Source organism: Bemisia tabaci, chromosome 1 (genome assembly GCF_918797505.1).
Source record: "Bemisia tabaci chromosome 1, PGI_BMITA_v3".
NCBI lineage: Eukaryota > Metazoa > Arthropoda > Insecta > Hemiptera > Aleyrodidae > Bemisia > Bemisia tabaci.
Window position 1 is genome coordinate 48,225,544 of NC_092793.1, and position 27,978 is coordinate 48,253,521.

The 27,978-nt window shown below is 41.9% G+C and overlaps 1 protein-coding gene across 1 annotated transcript in view; it reads right to left on the reverse strand.

Moving 5' to 3' along the window:
- Positions 1-2,962: 2,962 nt before the first annotated feature.
- Positions 2,963-27,978, reverse strand: part of LOC109038906 (uncharacterized) — a 155,421-nt gene continuing 130,405 nt past the window's right edge. The window contains exons 4-9 of the mRNA XM_019054172.2: positions 18,301-18,738; positions 16,921-17,351; positions 10,700-11,213; positions 9,533-9,934; positions 7,995-8,329; positions 2,963-7,252 (exon numbers count right to left, since the gene is read on the reverse strand). Coding sequence (XP_018909717.2) covers positions 6,613-7,252; positions 7,995-8,329; positions 9,533-9,934; positions 10,700-11,213; positions 16,921-17,351; positions 18,301-18,738 — 2,760 coding nt within the window. The 3' untranslated portion in view covers positions 2,963-6,612. The remainder of the gene's footprint in view (positions 7,253-7,994; positions 8,330-9,532; positions 9,935-10,699; positions 11,214-16,920; positions 17,352-18,300; positions 18,739-27,978) is intronic.

A 27,978-nucleotide genomic window follows, 5' to 3' on the forward strand; every position in this document is an offset into this window, starting at 1 on the left:
ATTTATGAATGTGTAAAGTTTCCAAATTTTGTCCGACCTCTCCTGTTGCCTCGATCTACTGCGCGGTGTGGCGTGCTTTGCGGTAAATCGATTGCTCTGCCATATAAACCTATAGAAACGGATCGATAAACTGGTTGTTCGGAACGAACACCTTAATAATCGATCATTTACCATAGTTTCAAATTGGGAAATATCGATTATTCACGCCTAGCCACTGATCACATCGCCCCACTTGTCCTCATCCGCGCTCATACGAACACCTCTCCAGAGTCCCTTCATACCAAGAGTCAAGACATCAGTGGTCAAAGTGCGAAACCACGCATTTCCATGACAGGGTTTCAATTTTTCCGCTCTTATTTTATTTTTTCAGCGATAACCAAAAGCCAAGTTAATGGCGGGTTTGAAATTAACACAGAGCATACCGTCAACAGAGAGGAAAAATCAAGGAATTACGCTCATAAGGTTTTAAAAAGAATACAGAATAAAGTACGACAGAAAGTCTGCAACGTCGCAGACGAAGATGCTTGGTGTTGCACTTTGGTCATGGGCATAAGAAATCCATCTCTGATTACTTTCCGTATTTATAGGCATTCACAATGTCTCAAATGCCGGAATCACACACTGAATTTGGCAGCTGAATGAAGGAGCTGATGCGGTTGCTCAACAGATGAACCTTCGTAATTTTAGGTGATTTTCATCAAAATATGTGTTAAATTTATTCGAACAGTTAGGGCAAACTGCTTATTCTCGATCCTCATCGGTACCCTGAATTTTGCGGACCGATGACTCCCACATTCAGCTACGTATATTCGGCGTATGATTTTTACCAAACCGGCTTAAATAGATTAAATTCTCACCGTTTGTGAAGATATGTGACTAGAATGGTCCGAGAAATTAGGGAAAGAAAGGGAACAAATGGCATGAGAGAAGGAATGGAAGTCAGATATTTTATCAGTGTGCCAATTAAATCAACGCCGAAGTATAATTGGACGCATTTATGCTAAAAGGAACTATGTTTCACGCAAACCCTATACACATAGTTCCTTTTAGCATAAATATTCCCAATTCCGGGAGTCAAACTGTGGACTGAATGAAAAGAAGAGTAAGTTAGTAGTATTTTTTTTTATTTTCAAACAAAATTTAAATTTTCTAGTGAACAAATATCAACTCCATGATAATTTTGTTGGTCAGCACAATAAAATGCATCTAAGATTGAGGAGACGGTTGTTAAATTGGCGAGCCTGTCAACAAAACTAAAGAGGCATAGAGTGAAGAAATTAGATAGAGGGTGGAGGAGTTAGCTTGTGACGCTTGTTCGCGTATCTAGATACTAATTACAAACATTGAACTGTCTGAAACGATAGTCTATGACATAAAATTAAAATATACCGAAAAAATTGTGAACGCATTATTCTGGTATATATTAATTTGGTCCAGATGGATATACGGTTTTAATCCTCATCTTCTAAATCTTTCAGATCATACTCGTATACTTTACCGAAGACTAAAACATGGTAGCATTACGAAGGATCTAAAAATTGTCATGTTTTCCCATGCCGGCAAGCTCCTTTCCTTGGCAACCCCGGCAGTTAACCCGGTAGACAATTTAGGTCTCTACAGGGTGTATTAGATTGAATCAAAATTAAAACCAGGCCTGTAAAACTTTCCGGATCTTTGCCAGAGCTTTTAAAAGTTTACCGGCACAATGTGCCGTTTGAACACTCTTTAACAAACCTGGTTTGCTTTGATCTTGTGTCCTTTCATTCGTACACTCTTCTCGTTATTGCAGTCCTTTACCTTCTTCATTTTTCTCCACCTTGTATTCCTTCCTCTCTTACCCTCTCTCATTATAATATTCCCTCTTTCGTGTGACACATAAGCGGTGTAAAAATAAGCTTTATTGAGGGCTCGGCAGGCAAACATTATGTTCCCGGAGGCTCTTGGTTAATATGAAAAGTGGAACACAAAATTACCAAAACTTTCAGTTTCCCCGTTTTTTTGCATTGTTTTCGGCCAAAAATAAAACGCAAACCGTGCCAGAGTCAACACAAAAGTTCGGTTGGTTTGTGTTCAACTTCTTATGCCAACCGAAAGTTTTACACAAGAGCAATAACACAATTTTTCTCCGTGTAATACAATATTTTCTTAAGGGTTTATTACTTGCATGTTCTTCATTTTCTCTCCTCAATAGTGAATCGTAGCTAACTATAGCAGCCAATTTCAAGAATCATCGATTCAGTTTCTTAACTTTCGATTTTTTATAGATTCACTTCGTCAATGGATATCTTTAATTCATTCCGCGCGCCACTAATTCAATATTGATGGAAAGATTCTAAGCATATTGGTACCTAAGAGTACTACTAAACAATAAAACTATTTTTTCTGATGCCGGAGTAAATTCTAAACCATTTTCTCTTACGTGTTGAAGAAGAATCCGTCACTAAAAATATATCTTAATATTTATTTACATGCCACTTAGCGTATCTATTTACAACCAACACATTTGTTCCACACTTTCAGAGGAAATTCAGTCGAGAAACAGTAGATCAAATCCTCAAGAGAGGTATAAAATATATGTAGTGCGTTAATTTGAAGAGAGATCAATTTACTGAATAGGTCTGCTAGACTTGTAGACTGGGATCTTATAATAATACTGGAGTGAATGTAACGGACTTCTGCGCACCTATACACAGCGGTACCTTCTTAAGTACTAATTCATTTTTATGAGGCAAGACTGTCAAAATTGGTTCAATCTAAAGTCAGATTTCTACGTCATAGAGTATTGGGAGACCCACAGAAGCGGATTTCTTCACTTAAACAGTCACAGCAGGAACTTAACCGTGAAAAGAAGAATACATTTTTTCAAAAAGCGTCCTGCCCGGAAAATTTCACAATTTTAATCCATTAGAGAAATGCAATTTTTCGATTTAGTTTTTAAGTTTTTCATCCATTTTTTTTTCCCCATTTTATTTCGACAATTTTTTTTTGACCATGTTACAGTCACATTGACAAAGCCTCTCCTTTAAAAAATGTTTCACTTTTAAAGTTTTAAACTTTTCATATTCTCGAGAGGAAAAAAAAAAAAACAGAATATACCATTACTATTTTCGTTGTCGTTCACTCCCAATCTGTGATAGGTTATAAAGTAACAAACAACAAAAGAAAGTTCAAATTATTGAAGAGCCTCGAGTCTAATTTTTTTGAGCAATTTTTTCGACAGTTGCACATTTTTCAAAAAAAAGACTCTGTATTCAGTGTCTCTCTCGTCTACCGTAGAGAGTAAGTTCAGTTTAGCCACTAGATCGTAGTGCTTGCAGTAGTCACCCTCCCTTTAAAAGCGCGGAACAGAATAAATAAAAGGAGAATAAAATAATAAAATCGAGAATGTAGATAATTTATCAGCTCATTTTTCAGCTTCATTCTCTCTACAGAGGTAGCCCGTGAAACTCTGTTTAATTTAAGGCACCCAATCAAAATCAAATGGCTCATGGACACTAAAAAGAAAAGAAAAATAATGATTATAGTTATTACAGCCTGTTAACCCTTTTTGGGACTTAAGATTAATTGTTTAAGGGAGTTGATGCCCATTAAGGAATCATTGCAAACAAAAATATCAAGTAAGCACGGGAAGTTCCAGCTTTTGGCAAGCTTTTAATCTTCTTAATTTGCCACTCATGATTTCAGTCTAATTTAAGAGGAAATTATAATTATATTAGATATTACTGAACAAGAAAGGGTCCATCGGTCGAATAGACGCTATTAGTGCCGTCATCACAAGGATTACCTGTTACATCAATTTGGATAAAAAAAATAACAATGACATCGCCTCTTTCAAAGCTACCAATGAGAACAAATCAAAGTCCATCGTTTTTCTGTGACTTAACATTAATGGCGTATACAGACAAGTAACGATAAAAGTGTCAAAGGCAGCTTCACAGGTGTCACAAGAGGAAACAAGAGGAGAGAGCAAAGTATCTCGAGTATGTATAATGCTTTCGCAACCATACCTTCTTTCAAAAATTTCAAAGCCGACAATGATAGATAAAACATAATGATATAAATTTTATCTCTGAGGCTTTTGTCATCCATTTGTCTCCCTTTCAATTTACAGCTGTGTGTTAATCAAAGGGTGATGTAGTAAATTTGAAACGAAATGTACGGAGCTCTTTTTCTCTCTTTAATTAAAGTTGTTAGGATTGTTACAAAAATTAACAAAACAGAAAATAGCGGACCTAAAAGAAATATACACGAATGCACCTTAGAACGTCTTAACTTTAAAAATCAGTCTATTCCTATATTTACATCACCTGGCAGTTCTCATTTTTCATCTTCATTGCAAAGGAAAAATGAATAAATGTACAAAAACGGAACATTTGCTCATCACATTCTCTCTTCACTCATTAAATAATGTAATGATAAATGCACCCATGCAATCAAGTTGAATCGTGATTTGCATACTACTGCAGTACGCAACGGTCCTTGCAGGGGAAATATGACATTTTATTTTTCTTTGATTTTCAATAGGCTGTTAAAACTCATTTGTAGAGCTTTCATTTCATTCCAATAAATGTGTAACTCCCCGAGAAATATTTATGATGACGTTTAACGCTGCGAATATGTTTACTTTTGCGAAATGTGCGAATAATTTGTGCGTGAAATGGAGACATCATCGATAAAATTGGACACATGTCAGATAGTGTGAAAAATTTTACATATACATTACATATTCCATTGAATTACATGCGGAGATGTGCTGATTTTCATTGCAACGCGGCAATCGCGACTTGGACTGAGAGGCTCCAAGCTTTAAAAGAACGCTCGCAAAAATATGTTATTTGGTAGCAGTAAAAATCTCAATCGGACATAAAAAAACTTTACACACAGAGGCATATGTCTCACAGGTTTTTATAGACGAGAAAAGTACATAATGAGGGAATCATTTCTTTTTATTTTATGGAGACAAATGACGTCTAGAATCGATGATAATTCATTAGGTTAAAATAATTACATGAGATGTCATAGACATCTTCAGCAATTGACGTACGTTAGCCTTTCTTTTCTGCGCTTTGTCAGGTACCAAAACATATTGATAAAAGTGTCGCTATGCGGCCGGCAATCATTTTAAAATTTGGGAACAGGAAAAAGAAGAAATAAATAGAAAACCTCACAGACTTCCCTTAATACTTAACAAGTGTAAACAGCTAAGGAGATGTATTGGACGTGGAGTACCCTTGGGCCGTATTCATTGTCGATCCTCAGAATTAAGTTCAATCCCCATTCAAGGGAAGTTCAAGAAAATCCTTAACAAAGCAACATAAATAAAGAAAAGTTAGACGAATCTTGAGTAAAATTTGCCGGTGTAACTTTGAAAATAGACCTTTGTCAGGGATTTAAATGCTTTGCTTTGACAAAAATTACAAATACAAAAGAACAAAATTTGCACGTTTTGAAAATTCTATGACAAGTTCTCAGCCTTTTATTTTTGTAACATATTGGTAGGTGCACTCAATTAATTTGACAGGGAGGCATGTAGCCGAAGTGCTTACAAATGTACAAGAATTAACTTATATAAAACCTGCTTTAATTATTCATGTTTTGCAGTTTTTACGTAAGTTAATTCTTGCACATTTTTTAGCACTTCGGCTACATGTCCACCACTCCACCTATCAAATCATAGGTCCTTAGGCCCAAATTATAAAAGATTGACTTGAATGCTAAATATATTTAAGGTGGCAACTCATTATAATCCCCTGTAAGAATCTATTGCGTATGTTTGACTGTTAAATGTTACTCAAGTTTCATGTAAACTATCCTTTATACGATTGTTTTTCAAAGGAGTCCTTTTCCCCTCATTATTCCGTCGAACCACACAAATGAAAGAACGTAACTATATTCAAAAATTACAAGATTGACTTAAAAAGTTCAAAAATATGACCATTCAATGTACAATCCAAATTATACTGATTTTAGCCTGCAATCAGAACAAAAATCAGTAAAATTCAATTCAACAGCATTTTGTAAGAACGAACTATACAATTTCTAGTTCACCCATAAAAGCACCTATCTGCCTAGGGAAAACTAATGGCCCAAAAGCTGTTTCTAAAATGAGCCGAATAAAATAGTTACTAATTTCAAAATGCAGCTCAGTTAGTGGTGCCCAACAGTCTCCCAGTAAACATACTAACTGCGAATGGAGATTTGGACCGCGTTAAACAGAAAGGAGCCAAGTCACATCAGCTATAGCCAAATTTAATCGGGCGATTTAATTTTATAGCATGAAAACGGTTGTGCGAATTGTTATGCAAATTTCAGTGAATTTTCTCCATAAACAAACGTTCTCTCGTTAAAAATAAAATCTCCCTGTTAAATTTGGCAATGGCTGATGTGACTTGGTTCCTTTCTGTTAAACGCAGTCCATTCAGTAACAATGAAACGCAGTTCGTCCGGGGAACGACGAATCATATTACGAGGCACAACCATGAATACGGCCGTACGGCTGCATTATTTCTAAATAGGTATCCAAATTGGACGAACGGAAAATTCGAGGGGTTTGAGCGGCTAAACGGTGGTTTCCCTATCAATGCGGATGAACTCCACCGAGTTGGCGTGCTGTCAGGACGAGGCGAGCGATCCCTGGGAATTGACTAGGAACTCCTCGGTGGGCGCCCGCTGGGAGGCGCCCATCTTGTCGGCGCCGAGGAGGCGCCTCTTCCGCTGGTGACTCCTGTGCAGGGCCAAGAAGCAGAGGACGACGAAGCAGGCGGCCGAGCTGGCGACGCCCCCGCCGAGGATGGCGTAGGTGGGCAGGAGGGTGAAGATGAGCCGGGAGACGCCGCAGACGGCCGGGTTCTCGTCGGAGCCGTCCGGGCAGTTGCGGACGCCGTCGCACCAGAGCACGGCGCTGATGCAGGCGTTCAAGTCGTGGCACTTGTGCGGGCACCCCGGGTCCGTCGCGTTCCCACCCACCACCGGGCCGACCACCCCGATCGTCTGCTCCTCGATGAGTTCCGACGACGGGTGGAGCTGCTTCAGGAAGGACGACTTGGGCCTGGAGACCTCGAGCCAGTTCACCGTGGCGCCCCCTGGCTCCCGAGCCACGAACTCCAGGAGGAAGTTGGGCGTCCGCGGGTTCTGCAAAGGGCCCCCGCCGTGGGTTTCGTCCTCCTCCTGGTAGCCGAACCACTCCTCCGAGAAGATGTGAAGCTCTGACTGGCGGGAGCTATGCAGCGCCGGACAGATTACGTGGGAAAGCCTGCAAACAGCAAAAAACTTACAGCTTACATTTCGTACGCACTTACATGAAAATTTCAAGGAGTTAGTATGTAAGACGGTAAATGCTTGACAGTTTCTTCATTTGCTCAAATAATTCGGACAATTTTCCTTTAAAATTGCTTAGGATTTTTTTTTTTTTTTAATTTAACGATATGTAGGTATAAGTCTCTTTTACGGCACTACGCCGCCTGCGACGCCTACCCGCCACAAGAATCTGTCAGGGTAGAGATCCATTGGATCCGGTGAATTTAACGATCATTTGTGAAACTTTATTTATAATTATAACTATTATTCAGAATATTCAGCTAACAGAGAGGAAACATCAGAGAGGTTTTTAAGAAATTACGTGAACTAATTTTCCAAAGAAGGAATAAAATATGACAGGAAGTCTGCGACCTGGCAAACCGAAATTTAACTTCCCTGTAATAGTGGCTTTTCTGTAATATGGAATTCAACTGGCTCATTGCTCAAATAGAAATGCCAAGTCCTCGGGAGTGGGACAGGGGTTAGTGGAGGATCTCCTCGTCAGAGGCGGATCCAGCAATTCGGCAACACCGGATTACCTCCATTTAAACCTATGCTAAATAATCGATTCTTGTCGGAGCACCTGGCCCCTCCAAGAAGCGATACATTTCCATACGTTTAAATGGAGGAAATCCGGTGTTGCCAAATTGCTGGATCCGCCAATGCTCCTCGTCTCTGTCTCTCGCCGTCCAACTTACCGTTTGGTGGTTCCGTAGTAGAGGAGGATCCTGTTCCTGGTGTGGCACTTGACGGGCTCGTCGGGGGCGGGGTGGAGGGGGAGGAGATGCCCCCAGGTCATGAGGAAGAGGCTCTTGTTCTCGTTGGCCTCGATGAACCACGGCGTGCCGAAGCACTGCTTGTCGGCCCGAGTTTGCGGGGGGTTCGCGAACTCGATCTCGCCCCCGGAGCCGCGGAGCCGCTGCTTCCGCGCGCAGTCCGCCGCCCGCACCATCTCGAACTCCGCGTAGAAGTACACGTCCTTGTAGTCCTCCGTCATGTTCATGTTGAAGATCTTGAATGTTAACTCCAGCACCTGAAACACATTCCACACAAATTGAGATACAGTGGCGTAAACAAGGGGGGACCAGGGGGTCTGCTCTGCCCCTCATAGCCACTCGTTCATGGAGATGTTGCATGATGTGAGGGGATTTGCGATTTGGACTGTTTGTTTCTTATGTAAAAGTTCGCGGAGAAACACTATGGTGCTTTTGGTTTTCTCTGAAATCACTCCCAAGCTCAAAAAAAGACTTCTCAAAGTGAGGCCAAATTGAAGGGGATATCCCGCCCTACCCTGTGAGTCCACCTTTACATCAACACAATCTCTCCAAGCAAAGTAGGGAGCAAATGATCACTGGGTTGCCGGGTTTTCAGTTTTGGAGCCCCAAATGAAGTGGCAGCAACTGTCAAGGTTTTTGCTTCCCTATCTTTGCATGGAGAGTTTGTTTTGAGGTTAGAGGTGGACTCTTAGGGTAGGGCGGGAATCCTCCTCCATTTTGGCCTCACTTTGAGAGCTTTTTTTATGCTTGGGAGATGATTTCAGAGAAAACCAGTGGCCCAACGTGTTTCTCGCGAGCTTTTACATATGAAACCACAGTCAAATCGCAAATCCCTCGCACATGCAACACCTCCATTGTACCTCTTTTTTTACTTTTGGAGGGCAGACATTTAATATTATCAGGGACGTACACAAAAGAATGTAAATGGACCCCCCTCCTTAAAGAACTCCTAGCACTTCGCCACTGTACAGATATACCGTAGTAAACGGCCAGGCAGTGTCAAAAATTCAGCAATACGGTACATCTCACCTTCCAGTCAGAGTATCACAAGCGCCACGCGGCCTTTCAAAATTTCCCGCGCCGTTTTATTTTTTTTTACAGAGAAATTATTGTGTGAATCTGTTATGAGAAATGTAGCCATTGTGTGCTAGAAGCTCTTTATGCAGGTAGGTGATTCTATGGATGAGCCTGAAATTTTAGCTCCTAATTGCAACATGTGGTCCATCTCATGCTGAAAAAAAAAACACCGACCGAGGAGGTCATACTTACGGGCTATATAGACATGCCATTCGTCTCGGGCTCATAGTTCCGAAAGTTCCGGGTGTAGCATCCGGAGCAATCGAAGCTACTGCTCTAGCACCCGGAACTTCCGGCCTCCAAGCCCAGGATGAACGTCATGTCTATATAGCCCCTAACTTTTTTTCAGTGTATCAAGCTCATAGCTTGATAGGGTGACATACCTTGGTGGCGGAGGTGAAGGTGAGCGCCTGGAGGGTGTTGAGGGCGTGTTGTGCGGCGGCGGAGGTGGCGTTGTTGCAGATGCAGGCCTTGGCGGTGCGGACGTCCCGCCACGGGGCCTCGGTGACGAGGAGCTCGTAGTTCTTGCGGGCGGCTCGCTCGGGGCTCCGGGCGCAGACGTATCGGCCGGTGTGCGGGTCCGTCTCGGTGTAGCACTCGGCCCGCTCGCCGAAGCTCACGTTGCGGATGGTGAGCTGGACCCGCTCGCCCGGCCCGGCCTCGATCCGGTAGTAGCAGCTCAGGTTCGCCGTCCCGCCCCGCCCGTACAGGAACACGTTCTTCGGCGTGTGGATCTGCCCCGAGCGCATCTTCCGGAACAGGCGGCTGCAAGTCGTTGTCGGAACCTGAGGCATAAGCAAATTTTTATTCAGCCGGCTCATCATTCAAACAAAGAGTTTGCCGAAGAAAAAAAAAAGAAAAAAAATTGCATCGCTATATCTGAGAGCGCAACCCGCGAGAGACCTTATGGTTAGTTTAGCATTTCCCTCTTCAGCCTATGTGACCACCCATTTCAATCGACAGAATCGCTCCATTTCCCATGTGTCTTCTTTGTATATGGCTTTGTCTATCGATTACAATAATCAACCCGTAGACCCATGTGACTTTAATGTAACTACGAGCCGCTGGCTGAGTGCAGCTCTATAGCGTAGCTCTCACATATGTACACTGAAAAAAATAGTTCTGTTCACAGGGCTCCAGCACTTATTTTGTAACTGCTTCTGCTATGAGGACAGAATACTCTGTTCCCACGACTGAAGTTCTGTTCTCACAACAGAGAAATTCTGTAAGTGTAACAAAGAAACTGCAGGAGCCCTGTGAACAGAATGTTCTGTCGTCAGCACCATCTATTTTTTTCTGTGTACCTCGGGAGTATGCGACGCAAGTTCTTCATAACGTATGGAAGATCCTTGTGACGATAGACCAAAAGTTGTCCCCAGAATTCGGAAAAAACGGATATTTTTCAAACTGTAGTTGATCGTGGCTTCGAAGCGTTGAACTTCAGCACTCTTGTATATTGAAAAGAAAAGTATTATTTTAAGGTGAAGAATCGCCCCCTGAAATTTATCTAGCTAAGTTTTGAAAAGTCAACATAAAATCATTCAACTTACGTCATCATCCTTGCGGCCGAAGTAGGGCTCACCGCCGAGCCTCGTGTCGACGAACTCGTATCGGAGCCGGAAGGAGGCCGGGTGGAGGGCCGTGCCGGGGGTGGACTTGTGCTGGATGACGATGCTGTTGGAGAAGGAGACGTAGCTCTCCTCGATGGAGCAGGGTCTCCCTCGGCGGGTGGCGTTGGCGAGGGTGGCGTGGTCGCAGAGCTTCGGGGCGTCGCAGTGGTCGCCGAGGACGCTCCCGCCGCCGTCCCAGATCCTCAGCCGCGTGGCGCAGCTCTCCCGCTCCGGGACGGAGACGTGGCTCGCGTTCCGCTGCCGGAGGGGGTGGTGAGCGTAGCTGACGAAGTAGAGCCAGACGAGGTCCGCCTCCGAGCCCCGGAACCGGTAGACGCAGGTCGAGTTGGCCGGCAGAGTGTGGCGCGGGCTGAGCACGAAGCCCTCGCGCCCGCGGGAGCGCTGCATCGCGTCGTCGCTGTCCGGGTGGGAGGCGTTCACCAGAAACTCGCAACTGGAACAAGCAAAATCCACAGAGTCAGGCTCATTTACATTCTTGCGATATTTGACAGAGTAGAGACAAGAGACCCTCCACTGGCCTCTTGGCGACAGGTGGAGGCGGTTACTTTCGGAGACTCAACAATTCCGTATGGACAATTATAAGGGAGCAACAGTCATCACTCTTATTTCGGCTGTTGACCTACGTACATGGTGGATGATGAGCTTCGGGTGACGTCATGAGCCAAACAAGTTTCCCAAACTTCGGCTTGTTTGCAGAACGAAATTGCCAACATGTTCTTAACCGTCGACCATGTATATAGGTAGGTCAACAATAGAATGATGAAATCCCGAAAGTAAAATATTCCACCATTGCCAAGATACTAGTGGAGGGTCTCTTTTCTCTGGACAAAGTGCAGGATTCGCCAACAAGGCGCATTATTCGCGCGCCTAACAGAGTAACTATACGGGGAGAGTACGAACACGTCGAAAAAGGGCCCATATAGGCACCCGACCTTCTAACACGAAAAATGTTACCGTCACTGTTCAGATTCTAATATCAAACCAAGATGGACAGGATTGATCATAAATGAGCGTCCTTCCGCAAACAATAATGAATTTTCACAAAAACTGAGCCAAATACGAGCTTTAAAAACGACAGGTCGTGCCAATGGTAATTATGAATTTTTCTGGATAATTTGAATTCACAAACTGGCTGCTCCTTTAGGTCGCAAGAGCTCCATGACCTAAAACAGTCGACATGCCCGCTCTCCCCATGTAGGTACTGTGGCGCCTTAGAGCCCACAAAAAACAACCCCCTTCTCCCCCTCAACATAGCATTTTTAATTTTTTGCAATAAGGTGGTAAAATAGTGCTGGGTCTACACTTTTTTGCGAGGTAAGCTAAGTCGAAAAGTTCAATCAATTTTAAATTCGACTAAAAAATGTTGAGCTCTAATGAGTATCAGTGCGAGACTGAGATGGAGAGTGTTCAACTCAAGTCGATGAATTGGAATCTCACGCCAGGATCACGCTGAGAGATCCAAAACCACATATTTTATCACCTCATCACATCAAGTCCGCCCCATAAATTTTAGGGTTTTTTTTTTCGTGTTTATTTTCAACCATAGTAGACTTTCTCATCTCTCACAGCTCTCACGTGGACTCTACACTGTATAAAATATTAATTTTATCTCCCCTTTTTTGAAGATGAATTCATTGTTTCACAGACAAAGAGACATAAGTTCATTCTAAGGATGCAAAATCTACCGACATAATCAACTGATTTTCACACGAAAATAACAGTGCGATTTCTGACTAAAATTTTGCAGCTGTTTGACTGAGACCATGAACGAATCTGAGAATGTTTTTGAATGAATATAGACATTTTCGTTGGAAATTTTGCAACATGTAACCGTAATTACGTTATTTTGTGTTGGAAACTACGAACTAAGATTCCTTCTTGATGATGTTTTCTATAAACACTAATTCAACTGAAATGAGTGCAGGGCTATCAATTGACTTACATACAATATTATGGTGTCATTTAAAGTCTAAGGTGAGTTGAGTACAGCATTGAAGAATTAAAAGTTACTTGGAAGTTCTAAGACCTTTATTCAACCTTTCTCCTAGTTGTTTGCTCAGAAGAAAAAAAATCACGAGGAACTGTAAGAAGCCAGAATAAGTTATCACATACTTGTGGCCTGATATGGCTTAAATCTTGTGGGAGGATTCAGCGCTGAGCTTAACGATCCGTGGCTTTTCAAGAGGCATTGCCATTATCATCAAAATTGGTCGAACTTCCCACGAATGCCCGTTCATGTATGAAACAGACGAGCTGGCAACAGTGCTCGCGGGGCTGTTTCTTGGCAAAGGTTTTATAGCGTGTTATTGCACTGGACGATTGTAATGCGGGTAAAAAAAGACGGCAAAGAGCAAGAAAGATGACCTCGACGTAATAACCTAACTTTCTGCGTTGCCAGCAAGCCTTTATATCCTCCAATCAAAACAAATTTAGCCTTTACGTACATAAGATGTGATAAAACAAACAAATAATAAAAAACGATCGATGAGAAACCATGATAAACGAACTTTCGTGGGTGTATGCGATGACATATCCGTCAATGTCATCATTAGTATTTAATTCCTGTTTGGATATTTTCCATTGATATCCAGTAAGAGTTTATTGGATAAACAGTATAAGATCTGCTGAATTTCATTATCGTGCAGTTTGATGGTCGCAGCTACTTTTGTAATCAACGTGGGGACAAACAGTATAAGATCTGCTGAATTTCATTATCGTGCAGTTTGATGGTCGCAGCTACTTTTGTAATCAACGTGGGGACACGATTAAGATTGTGCGACCCGTGCTTTTTAATCTCACACTCTACAGAACGCCTTCAATTAGTCATGTATGCAACTTAGACAGCATTCAAGCAGGAATAGTCGCATGCAGAAATCATTGTAGATTTGCGGCGCATCTTAACGAGATCAAATCTCTCGTTGGAGGTTTTTACATGTATTATGATCGCGTCACTTAAAGGAAAGAAAGAAAGAAAAATGGATAGTGGCGAAAATTTATAAACACTTGGTGATCGTGACGAGATATTACAAATGTTTTCAGAACAAAATTAATCGACGTATTTTCCTTGACATTAAATAGAGCAATTAATGAAAACTTCAATCTGATTCACCACTATATTGGCTCTAAATCTTGATAAAAGGCGTACATTTTACAAAAACGTCAAATGAAACCAGGTAAATATTATACGTATAACATTGAATAATTCTTGAACAGGCGACGAAAGGCGCCTAAATATGAGCGTACGGGAAGTAATGAGTTCCGCTACGAACTAAGTCAAGCCTCAATTTTCAGGATGCATGTAGAACATTAATCTTTCCTTTATAGAGGAACTCTATCACCTGGGACCTCGGGAAAGAGATGTAATGGGGACGAAATACCCCTGAGAGCCCATGATTGTGTGTATAAGGGTGAGTGTGTGTGAGTGTTAGCTATGCAGTTCGAACATTGGTGGTAGTGGAGTATGCAGCCTTTTTTCTGGCAATTTGAGTCTCAACACGGAATTATTAACGATCCATTCTCACTAATACAAATCATGCAAATGGAGCATGTTGAATATATGGAAATTGTACCTCAGAAGAAGAGATTGAACAACTGAACTCAGCAGAAAGGAACTGAACCCCATTTTGGGAATAAAACCAAGTTGGAGTAGTTTTAAGTTCATAACATTGTTGCTCATTCAGATATTTAATAGTCGTTTGGCTCATGAAAAATATAAAGTCGAAAAATATAATTCTTCGAATTGGAAAATGAAGATTAAAATATATTCGTTACATTCAGACTTACGAAAAAGCATAAACTTCAGCTCTCTTTTTTCTCGTGCCACTTTACTCGTGCCGCGTTTTTTCGTGGGACTTCGGTGTTTTATCACTGAATCATGTATATTTTACAAATTTGAGAGTTAAGAGTAAGTTTTTTCTGGTGTACAGTTGGTGTTATCGTGTTTTTTACGGTGTACGCGGCCACAATTTTTAATTAAATCTTGAATGAAGAATTTTCATACAAATTTTTTATTGCTTCATCTGAAAGTGCTTGAAGAGCTGATTCCACGATATTTTTTATAATTTGTTTCGGCTACGGGAAATAGTGTAAATGCGCCGCCTTGTGACGTCATTTGGCGACATTTCCCATTTAAACGCATGTATTTTAGCAAATTCGACTATTTTGTCATATCTCCTCAAGTAATTGTTCAATTTATGAATCAAGGGTATCCTTGTATTCAGCTCACTTGGTAGCGTCCATTCAAACAAGGAATTCATCAAATTTCAGATACCTGCAAATTCTCCATTCTTTCAGTGATCAAACACGGAGATCTTGTGGACATATTAAAAAATACACTCGCAAATGTGGCAACGCCGATGCGAATCATCAGAAGTCTCAGTTTTCAGCTTTCGATGAGGGCGATTTCCACACGACGTTGCGCTTCTTTGTCTGCCAAGTCAAAGGATTTTTAATTTAGGGAAAAACTTGCGCCTATTAAGGGATGCTTTTCATGCACCCGCCGCGAGAAGGCGCTGAGCAACAGCCATAAAAGTTCCCCAACTCGGCTGCGGGGAAAACAGGAAAATAAACTTTTGCTGTCAGCGTCCTTTCATCCGGGAAGAATCGGGTGTTCCGACTCTCGAAGCCTCGAAACACTGTTATTGAGCAGTTCTCAGCCATTAGCGGCAAACAAAACTTCCGGGAGCATCATTCCTCGCCCGGAGCGTCGATAGAGGTCGATCCTTGAATCCCTCTCGAATGATCGTTATCGATAGAAAGCATTGTTAGGATAGGGATGTATCGATCGAGATTCGAGATTATATCATAACGATTCAACGATCGACCTGCTGAGAAGAATTAAAATTCCGGGGGGTTGCGCCCTGAATCGAATCAAAAGGTGGATTAGTTTAAGTCGGTCGGCGGCTTTCTTCAGTCCCGTCCTCGATTTTTGTATTACAGGACGTGAACCAAAACGTTGAGTAAAATCTGTGCTGGTCTTTTTACGGATGGCAGATTTTTGAGACATGGAAACGTATCAATCAGGAATTTGTGAACTGAATGGGTCTGTTCAAATAACTTCTAACTTTGTGCTTTTATCACGTAGCACAATGTTTGTGTTCGCGTCGTTTCTTTCGGCAGAATTATCACAAGCGCCATTTACTTTAGGGAGAGCATTTCACAATTGTTTTGATTTTTTCTTCAAAGATTTGCATATTCTCTCATAAAAATTCCAGGTATTAATCTTAATCACAAGAGGAGTGTTGGGGGAAATTTTCAAGTGATTCCGTTCATTACTTATTTATTTTTAAACATTTTTGGTAACATCGTGCCGATGCGCTGATGGCGCTCGTGATATTCTGCCCGATATGTCATTTGGCTTTCTGTGGGAGCATAATTAATGCGCAGTAGGAAATTGAAAAAATATGGAAAATTCTCACTTTCCACTTCGCATTTGAAAGGAAAGTTTTTATTTTGCCCCCCTTGGTCAAACAAAAAGTAAATATATAAGTCAGGAAACAGCGCTGTATGAACCTTCAGACGTTTCCATATTTCCTCCGATGAAAAACGAATTTACTGAAAAAGTTCTAAATACTTTTCCTCAGACAATTTTGTTTAAAATATCCAATAATGTTAAGGGAAGAATATGCATAGCTCTCTTCAAAAATACTCGCTGTACCCGGAGAAATTTGGCAACTCTAAAATTTCCATTCGACATTCCTCCTGCAGCCCAGCAAAATAAATCCTTCGTTTGAAAGAAGTATGTTTCTGCTCCAAAAAATATGATTAAAAGAAACACTTAATTTCCATCTTTCGAGTGAATGAAAAAAGTATTTTTCTTTGCATTTTAAAGAAGAAAAAAATCATTTGAAAAGACCATACCGTTTAACGTCCACTGGAAAAAAACACATTGGATCTAGAGTCCAGACTCTTATAAACATCGACAAGAAAAAGTACTCTTGATTCAATCAGAATCTAGCTTAAATCAAGAACCAAGCCTCTTAATTTAAGCGGATTTGCCTTTGATTCAAGCAAAAATCCGATTGAATCAAGAGTATTTTTTCTTGTCAATGTTTTCAAGAGTCTGAACTCTAGATCCAATGCGTTTTTTTTTCCAGTGCTCAGTGAAATCGATTTATTTTCGATTCGAAGCATATTCTTACCTCCTCGATTGTCGAGCGAAATCCAAAGAATCGGAGTCCGAGAAGAGGATATCCACGTCTAGCTCGAATCCGCGGAGAGGGGACGTGGCTCCAGGGGGGCTGAGGGGGACGCTGTAGGGGGAGGAGTGGAAGGTGACGAGCATGACCGGGCCCCTGGAGACGATCTTGGGGAGCCAGTCGCCCCCGCAATACTTGACGAGCAGGGGGTCGTCCGTGGAGGCGCCGTCGTAGAACATGAGGTGGTCCCTTTCGCTCGTGCAGTCCTCCCACACCCGCAGTCGCCTCTCCGTCCGGTTCGTCCCTGCCTGGACGCCCGACGTCCCTCCAGTCGCCGACGTCGACGTCGACGCTCCCTCCCGCAGGGACCGGATCTGCATCTTATGTCCGTTGTCCTGCCGCACCGAGATCATGGCGTGCTTGCACGTCGGCACCTTAAAAAAAATCAAGACACCTTGAAAAATCCTATTGTGCTACATTGAGAAAAACTATGATTAAAATTACCATTTTAGCTGGGAGAAACACAAAACAATGCTGTCATGCTAAGGAAAAACGCCGTAAGAACCTTCAGGCGTTGCCAAATTTCCTTGATAAAACACGAATTTCCTGGTAAACTTATGAATATTTTTCTTCAAATTTTTCAGATAATTTTCCTCAAAATTTCACCAAAAAGCTCGGAAAATTTCAAGGAGAAATATTCATAACTTTCCCCAGAAATGAACTTTCCATCGAAGGAAATTTGGCAACTCTCGAATGTTCATACGACGTTCTTCCTTAGCACGGCAGAATGGGTAACGTCAATTGTGCCCTTTCTGAAATATGGGACTCTTCTGAGATTGTATAGCAATCAACTTTCCAGTAAGAACTGCTGGAAATTGCTCACGAGACTCGGACTTCCCTTTGGAGCTGGTGGAGTCCCCTATACCCTCCAGATGGTGTGTCTATTTGTAGCCCCTTGGGGCCCTCTCTATACGGAGACCCTCTGCCCACTCATAAAATGCTCTTAGTTTCACGGCCCATAGCGAACATATGCAGTACATAGAGTCATAATGTAAATGGGAGAGCTGACGCCACTTTTAAGCATTTGCCAGGTCTCGAATTCCAAGACTCCGTGTTACGCCGGGTCACTTTTTCGATACATAATCGATTGTTTGCGATACACGGGGACCCGGCCATCCGACGTAAACAAAGAAGATAGGAATTACTGCGTGTTTTACACCGTTGTTTTGGATCGAACAAGTATCGAAAAAGTGACCGAAGCTCGGCGCACACCGGGCTCGGAACTCGTCGACCAGAACATGGCACCAGCTCTCCCATTTACATTACGGCTCTATACTCTATGGGCAAACAATAGGCTCTTGGAAGTATAAGTAAGGAGCTGACCTTCTTCTGGCGGATGGTGAGATAGCAGGTGACGTTGCGGGGGTAGATGCCGGGGTAGTTGGGGGACTGGATGCGGCAGCGCTTGAAGTAGCACTCATAGAAGTTGCGGGAGCAGTAGGTGCCGGGCACGATGTCGCCGCGCTCGAGGGGGGCGGCGAGGGTGCCGAAGCGGACGACGGCGGCCTCGTCGCCGACGAACTTGTAGCGGAGCCGGAAGGAGAACGGCGGGGCCTGGGTCCCGGAAGGGGGCTGGAAGAGACGCAGCGTGATGGTCACCGTGGAGGTCTCCGTGAAGTAGACGGCCGGCGCGGAGGCGGCGCCGCACCAGAAGCCCCCCGTGAACGGCCGCCCGAGCTCCGAGAGCTGCATGTGACCGTCCGGACAGCCCTCCGGGCTGGCCGCCTCGTAGCGCCCCAGCTCGAACGACTCGAACATCAGCTGCAACACAACGCCAATTTCAAGATTTTAGCTTAAACATCATACCAGTGTGATAGCAGGTAACACTGAAAAAAAATTCTCGGCGTTTTTACCCAGGTAAGAATACCACTTTTATTAGTAATCAATTCCCGGTAACTTTGCCATTTTATCTCGGTAATTCTACCACAGTCGATAAAAAATATTGGCGTTTTTACCGGGGTCCAGTAAAATTACCGAGAAAGTCAATAATTTTACCAAGAATTCGCGGTAAAATTACCAATTCCGCAAATGGTAATTTTACCAAGAAAAAACTGGGATCAAATAGAACCCTGAATTCTTGGTAATTTTACCCTTTTCTTAGTAAATACACCGAGATTTTTTTTTTCAGTGAATGAATAAAGAATCCGTAAATGAAGCCTTGAACACCGTATTATAAAATTTATGGGCAATTTTTCCGAATCTCGAACAAAATTCAGCATTACCTACACTTCCAAAAATGAATCCTCACAAAGGACTACAATAATCTGGACGTAGATAAAAGTACACTATGGCAGCCCGAGAACATAGAATAAAAATAGACAGGAAAAGGCGGGGACGAGGCTGAAAAACACGCAATAATCACAATCACGGAACGTTTCAACGGTCTCCCGGTCATTATTAACCGTCAAAAAGAATTAAAAAATCTAAAAAAACAAAGGCTAAAAACAATGGTACCGGTCCCTGGTTATGGCGGCTAGAAAACCTTGTGATTATTGTGTGTGTTTCAGCCTCAACTCCACCTTTTCCTGTCAATTTTATTATAATCTGGACATATACCTACTTGTGCGAAAATGAACTATGTTGTATGTTTTTTTCTAGGCTATTCCAGATATTTTATCATCTCGGGTACTGCAACCTTGGATGCGGAATGAAATTTTGTTTGTCAATTTTATAATATTTACCACATCGTGATCGTTCGGTTTTAGCACATCAAAATATCTTCTAAGCAGTAGTTTAGGAGCCGTCATAGAATCCTGGCATATTCTAAACATTGCTGAGAAGTGTTACAGAGGATCAAATCAGGACATTTTACGAAATAAAATCTCCCCGAAACGGGAGATTCCACGTCCGAAACCAAGAAAAAAAGCTCTTTTCAAAGCCTCGCCTTTTTGGAGCATTCTTGATCGCGAATGAGCCCATCACTAGAAACAAAAATGGCGACGGGGGCTCCCCCGGGTTTTTCTCGCCGGTGAACATAATTCGGAACAATTTCCATTAATAATACCTCATTTCGTTGGTCCTCTGACGTAAAGGCGTATCTCGATTCCTGCATGAGCTCCAAAAAGCACGGATGTATACGTGAAACAAGGCTCACGTTGAAGTTGAGGTACGCGCTTACGTCAAAGTAGGGACGATTTTTGTCTCGGGCGACCGACAGGCATTCGCGGGAGCGACGGGCGGACAACAAGGAAGGAATGCATAATTGATCGAACAAAGGAACGCGGAAAAATGAGCGGTTGACGATGAGGAGCAAAGGGGGCAGGAAAGGGTGGCATAAAAAAAATCATCATTTGCGACTGCAGTGAAGCTGAAAAAGCCGAGGAGGGAAAATAATGACAGGAAAGGGGGTATGCAGTGTGGGGAGGGGAGGGGGGTTATCTGCTGTGAAGCTCCTCGTCAGGAAATGTTGTCCGTGCACGCTACACAAATAAAATACCACTTCACTTGACAATTATTTAGGCGGGGATGGAGGAGTTTTGAGGTTGCATCATCCGCGAGATGCCGTGCTGTATCCAGCGAATTCTCAAGCTTTCAGGGCATGCCAGAACGTATTATAGTAAGGAGAGAGCTAAGCATGATCGTGTTGGTACACATCGATGGCTAAGGAACGATACACTGATAAAAACACTTGTGTTCGAATGTTACTTTTGGTTACTATAGGAAGTGAAACACAAAACAACACAAAGTACACGGAGAAAAAAAGTTCGTGCGTGGGACCCGAAGTTTAGGTCATATGGATCTCTGAAGTTTTCGGATTGAGCATCTGAACACTTTAGGTCTAACTGCAGAGGTTTGGATCACACATCTGAGACTTCAGTTCTTACATCTGAAGTACTTCGGTTTCCACATCCGAGGAATTTCGGTTCTCACATCCGAAAAACTTCAGTTCTCACATCTGAAGTACTTCAGATGTAAGAACTGAAGTTTCAGATGTGTGATCCGAACCTCGACAGCTAGACCTAAAGTGTTCAGATGCTCAATCTGAAAACTTCAGAGATCCATATGACCTAAACTTCGGGTCCCACGCACGAGATTTTTTTCTCCGTGTGTGTATGATTTCTATACAATTTGCGGTGAATTAAGCGCAGAAAACAGTGTAAAGACTGGAAGAATGCATTCCTCCGATTGCGACGTTGGAATTCACCGCTCGTTATTTATTTGATTTCTGCAAGAGAATTAGCTGGCATTTCCTCTTGAAATTGTCAACCGAAGGCTAGGGTTATTTTGTATTTTACTTCCTGTATAACAAAACTTTAGAAAATTAGATTTGCTGCACGGAAAAAATTGATTGCGGATTTAACAATTAAATTCTTAAAAATATGTCCAACATGTTTCAAATGTACATTTTACAATAGTGGAAAGCTAATTTATCCACGGGGGTAGTTAAATTAGCATTTTTTCATTGTGATATCTACATTGAAACATGTTGGGCACTCTATTTAAAATTGTTAAAGCAGCAATTTCATTTTTTCCGTGTGAGGTTGCTTAGTGTGGATCACCAACAGGACCTAAGTGGAAGCAACTTTGATATGCACACACCCCAGAAAAAAAATCGAGCAGTTGCATTTTAAAAACATGATTTGAATTTTCAAACACACCTTTACTGAAAAATTAACGCGAGAAGAAGCACTTCGTTTACTTACAGTGCCAGAGGGCGTAAAATTGAATTTTAATCTAAAACTTTGAGCTCCTAGAATAGGTTATTACAACTTCATGAAATCTGTTTTAAAAAGTAATTTTTGACGCTATACATAAAGCTGCATAACTCTGGTTAAGTTGATTTTTTCACACCAAAACTTTCGAGAAACATTGCCCTGCCTAAGCATAGTGGTATCAATAATTTTATTAAAAGAGAACTATATCGGGACTTTTCTCTCTTTCACCGTGGAGGTCAACCATCAATTTTTCAATGGACGATTGCATCGACAACACGATTGGCTCACTGAACGATTTGTAATTTTTGGCGATTTGTACGATTTAGCCATCAAAGCAAGATTCATTGATCGCAAAGAAAATTTATTGTTAAAAGCAGTACTCACGTCAAATTATTACAATTCAATCATACATGTACTCTTCCTCAACACAGGAAGAAACTGAAATTTTGCGATATTAATGCGATTTTTATTTATGATTGAACGTTGCATATGCTCTCTTAATTAAGGAACTGATATTATCGTAATTCCATTCGTATGGGTTAGATCAATACACTACCTTGATATTGAGGCAAGTTGCTATACTTTAGATCGATTATTCATGATTATTACTTAAACTGAAGACAAATTGTATTATCACCTTGTTCTCTGAGTCAAACTGAGGCTTGTATCGTGACATAGCACTTTCCAACTCGACCTCTTTTAATGCTAATATTTTGGAGTTGAATTTTGAGTGTTATTTTTCCCGCATCGTATAACTTTAGAGTATATTTTGGGTACTTTCGGGTGCAGAGAAGGAATTTCTTGGTTGCGGTGTCTTGGGATCTCTGTTAACGTTTAATCCACTATGATTGAAGCAAATGTATGGAATTCGTTAATACTTTTACTGCGTGTTTTTTATAATTTCATAATGCTGAAAACTAAAAATTTCAGCAAACTCACCCGATAGATTCCTCTCTAAAATATAAATTAGCAATGAAGACTTTTCCACATCGCTATTAAGAAATGCCCTTTTTGCACCCAACTCATAGATTTTTGGAATGTGCGTCTCTTAGCCGTTTTTCTGAGGCGTACACCGAAAAAAAGGTATGCTGTTTTGGCAGTTAGGATGTCAAAAATGTGTCTGGTCATCCTAAGATGCTACCTTGATTGCCCACGCAGTTGAATTTGCATTCGTAGAATGTAAAGTTAACTGCGAGGGCAGTAAAGGCAGCATTTTGGGATCACCAGACACATTTTTGACATCCTATAGGTGCTAAAACAGCATACTATTTTTTTCAGTGTAATATTCCAATATGTCAAAAACAATCTCTCTGCTTTGAATTTGCAATCTATCAATCGCACCTAATAAATTGCGCAAAAGCCGAGAATCAACCTGAATATGTGCATTTGATCCTGTGTCACCTTTCGTTTATCTAGAAACCAAGAGACAGAGCAGCGAGTCGATTGTTCAATCGTTCTCGAATGATCCTGATCGATGAATCCCTATCTTAGCAATGCTTTTTATCGATCAAGGTCATTCGATATCGATTCAACGGTTGAGCCGCTAACGAGATAAATCGGTCATCTCCTTAAAGGAGTCAGGAAATTCCTGCCTCCCGAATTGAATGAGAACCGACGGGACATCGATCAAAAACCTAGATAGTCGTCCTCTCGTCTTGTGGACTCGCTGACCTAGACGGATGATTCGCATCGCACCACGTCAGCGGCGTCAGCGGCTAGGCGTCGTCGTCGAAGCACTTAGCGAACCTTTGTTTCAACGTCAGGTTGCCCAACCCGAAAAATCCTCGCCCTTATCTGCGCGAAATCCAGGTCTACGGGACACAAATCCGGTGTCTTCGATCCGTGTCTCGGGCAGGCTTTCAAAGGGAACAATGCTTGATTACTCATGCTTTTAAGGCGCCGTCGCGTGCGCGAGTGTCTTGTATACCGTTGTTCTTCCAAACAAAAGAGGGAGTTTAATGGTCAGACCGATAAAAAATAAGCAAAATTCCGTCCGGTGGGAGATGTATCGCTGAGGCATGTCTCCGTCTCATCGATCTTCCTCTCCTTTTTTTAAGGTTTCTCTGGAATTTCATTGTGGGATTTTTCGATGAGTGGAGCCTCCGTCATATTTCCCCTTCGATTACATCAATAGCTCGGAACAAAAAAGTGCAGCTATGTCTGTCCTGTTGAATGACATCACCACTTCGTTCCTAGGCGGAGGTTCGTAACTTCATTCCAAATCATTAAGGACTCGAATAATTCACGGTATAAAAGGGTTGTTCATGAATTACCATTAATGACCTTGCATTGGCGGATCCAGCAATTTGGCAACACCGGATTTCCTCCATTTGAGCGTATGGAAATGTATCGATTCTTGGAGGGGCCAGGTGCTCCGACAAGAATCGATTATTTAGCATAGGTTTAAATGGAGGTGATCCGGTGCTGCCAAATTGCTGGATCCGCATCTGTGTCCTTGGGGGAAGAGGGATCGAGAAGAGCGTCACGCTATTTCTATACCTAAGTCAAAAAAGCGTCACAGGGGAGGAGGGAATTCAAAAATGCCGAAAAAGTGCGATACGTAATTTAAGAACGCTCTCGAGAATATGACTGTGCAATTGCTGTTCAAAGTTTTGGTGATACTTTCTGTGCCCGATCGAGAAAAATCACCAACATTTTCTGGAATAAACCAGAAATAGAAGTTCAACAACGTAAAATGTGATCCAACTGATGTTTTGAAATTAAAGTCACGCCACATATTGTTATTGAAAATATACTGATCCCACCTCTGGTATGAGAAGCTCAAGATCATGTCTCGTTGCACTAGATATTTGCAGATCAATCAAGATGAGCACTTTGTTTTCTATAGATTCAAACCGGTGGAAATAAATCGATACTCAAAGGGGCAAGGTACTCCAACAGGAATCGATGATCGAACACTGGTTTAAAAGGAGAGAAGCCAATTCTGCTGTGCTAAGGAAGAAGCCGCATACATTGGGGAATTGCCAAATTTCTCTTAAAAAAACCTGTATTTTTGACAAAATTCATGCATATTTTTCCTTGAATTTTCAGATATTTTCGATTAGATTGTGTAAAAAATTGTCTGAAAATTTGAAAAAATAATATTCACAATTTCTCCAGTAATTTCGATTTATCGGAGGAAACTTAGCAACGTCTAGGCTCATACGGCGTTTTTCCTTAGTACGGCAGAATTATCAACGTACCGTGCGTGCTCTGCCTCTGCACGCAGGAAGGAGAATAATCAACGTATGTAGATTGCCGGGACAGAACGAAAGTGACAAAATAACTGCCCGCAACTATTCGCGCTCTCAAGCTGCTGAAATTGCGGTCAAGCTTATTGAAGGCAAACTCGAGAAAATAAGAAACACGCAGCCAGTGGCGGATCAAGCGAGTTGGCGACATAGATTTCTCTCCATTTAAATCTGCAGAAATATATCGATTCTCGAGGGTACAAGAATCGATTCTTCAACCCAGGTTTAAATGGAGAATATCCAATGTTGCCAACTTGCCGGATCTGCCTCTGGTGCAACTTTAGCGCAATGAAATTGCTTCCTGTATCGGATGCTTCTACCACGGAGCGACGGAGCCGTATCCCCTACAAAGAGTTCAAGGAGTACCGGGATTTCAGGTTTGCTCATTAATAATGAGGCTTTTGTCTCCGGGCCCCTTTACTGCGGTGGACTTCCTCAATACCACCGTGCTGACGAAGAACGCTGGATGAACTTTCGAGAGTTGCCAAATTTCCTTCGATAAAATGTTTATTTTTAAGGAAAGTTCTGAATATTTTTCCTCGAAATATTCAGGAACTTTAGGTGGAATTGCAAGCAAAATTATCTGGAAAATTGGAAGGAAAATATTCATAAGTCTACCAGGAAATTCGTGTTTTATCAGAGGAATTTTGGCAACGCCTGAAGTTTCATACGGCGTTTTCCCATAACACGGCAGAATACCTTACAATAACGCGATCCACTGAATTTACGTATCTTCCTTGACTCACAATGAAGCTTCCATTCCGAAGCCACTCCAATTAGGCTCCGCCGTTTACTCGCAGCAGCCCCATTGTCCACTATCAGTGAAGATATGTTATTAGTGGAGCATGGATACACAATGGTGGCTATAAACTCAACCCTAACCTTAGATCATCTTGGTGTTGACCAGTAGCGTGGCGTGAATGATCGACTTCCGATGGTTCTCCATTTGAAGCTATTATAAAGAATCGGTTATTCAGGTGTTCGCTGCGAACACCCTGTCTATCGATCATTTTCCATAGGTTTAAACGGCAGATCACTCGATATATCGCAAAGCGCGCCCCGCCGCTGGTTTTGACATAAGGGCGCAAGGACTTGTGAAGATGAGTCCTATCCCGTGTTAAACAGATCATAACAGGCGCAAATACCGCCGTGCCCAGGAAGGACGACGTATGAGCCATCAGGCGTTGCAAAATTTCCTTCGATAAATCACGAATATTTAGAAAACCAATTCATGAACCAAGGGTATCCTTGCGCTCAGTTCACTCAGTAGTTTCCACTTAAACACGAAATTCATCTAATTTCAGACACTGCAAATTCTCTATTCCATGGATTTAAATGGAGTGTTAAAACAGTGTAGCCAACTCGCTGGAATTTCCACTACCCAGGCCCCGTTTTTTGCGGACAGTCACACCCTCCAATCCTTGAATGGTTTAAATCAGCGCAATCTTTAACTCATTTTTAAGTATAGTCTTAGAGCACTAATTTTTAACAGAATCTATTACCACTTGATAGCAGTAGCCTAAGATTTCCTGAAGAGCGAGCGTGGAAATGAATGCGAGATCGTTAGTAAGCTGAGAGCGCTGAGGATTTCTCCTATGCTAATTCATTCAAATCATGAAATATTATCGGGCTGAAATGCTCCATTCACCGAGCAGACGAAATGGCATTTAGCCAAAAGATCAGCACAAGTTTTGTAATTCCGGGTTGCCAGTAACAAACCAATTAGAATAAAAACGAAAAATTTAGAAAACTGTCCTCACCCGCCCATAGAGAAACAAATCATAATTAAGGATTGAATGCGTATTCCAGTGAAATAGATAATTTCTAGAGGATGATCGCCTGAACATCTTCACTCCAACTCTTAATTTTACGTGCGTCTGCAGGAAAGTTAACAACCAATCTTAGTATGGCTATATTTTTTAGCGGTTTTAGAGAATCGATAGTTTTGCCGAGAGATGTATCAACTTAACTGCCAGGAGTCTAAGGAGGAACCAAGACTGCATGCTTAGGAAAAAACATGGTATGAACACTCAGCGTTGTCAAACTAGCTTTGACAAGTCAGGAATTTGCGAGAGTACTCGTAACTATTTCCTTCCAAAGTCGTAGAGAATGTTGCTCGCAATTTAATCTTAAATGACTGAAATTTCAAGAAAAAATGTTCCTAAGTTTCCTCCATTATTAATATTTTCTAAGAGAAAATTTGACATTATCCAAATATCATACGGCACACAGTGGATCGAGTCAAAGTTGGGCAAAATTTGGAAATTTTCAAAGTTTGAAACTCCGTTAAATCAGGACTTTAAGATTTTAAAAGTGATTTCATTTGTTTCCTCGTGACATTTCCTTCTAAGACCTCCCCTCTAAATTCAAAATGTGACGTTATGAACATCAAAACGTGCTGTTTTAGTCAAAAATTACATGTCCGACCTCTCTGATTGACTCGATCTACTGTGCGACGTCTTGCTCCCTTGCACTGGGGGAAAAAAAAAAAAAAAAACATTGGATCTATGAGAGACCAGACTCTTGAAAGCATTGACAAGAAAAAATACTCTTGATTCAATCAGATTTAAGCTTAAATCAAAAGGAAATCCGCTCAAATTAAGAGGCTGGGTTCTTGATTTAAGCTTAAATCTGATTGAATCAAGAGTATATTTTCTTGTCGATGTTTTAAAGAGTCTCGACTCTAGATCCAATGTGGTTTTTTTTTTTTTTTTTTTTTTTTTTTTCAGTGTGGCACGGCAAAAGATAGGAGCCGTGAGCCGTGACGCAAAAGTAACAGAGGATAAGCGTATCGAGTAGCGCTGGATGTCGGTGGGAGGAAGGGGGGGGGGTTAGAGGAAGACGAAGAGGCCAGCAATTCCGGCCAAGACGCTGCATCGAAAAATAAGTTTAATTAGATTTAAAGAAGTTATTGGCACCCTACTCGTCGGAGCGCGAAAAGTTAAATCGAAAATGACGCGGGTGGAAATGAAGCGGCGGGGACAGGATAGACTGGAGGGATCCTGAAATTGTGCTGTGCCTCGATTGACTGGACGTCCATTTTCTATCTCCGCTCCGCACTTCCTTCCGAAAATCCTCATTTAGCGCCAATTTTT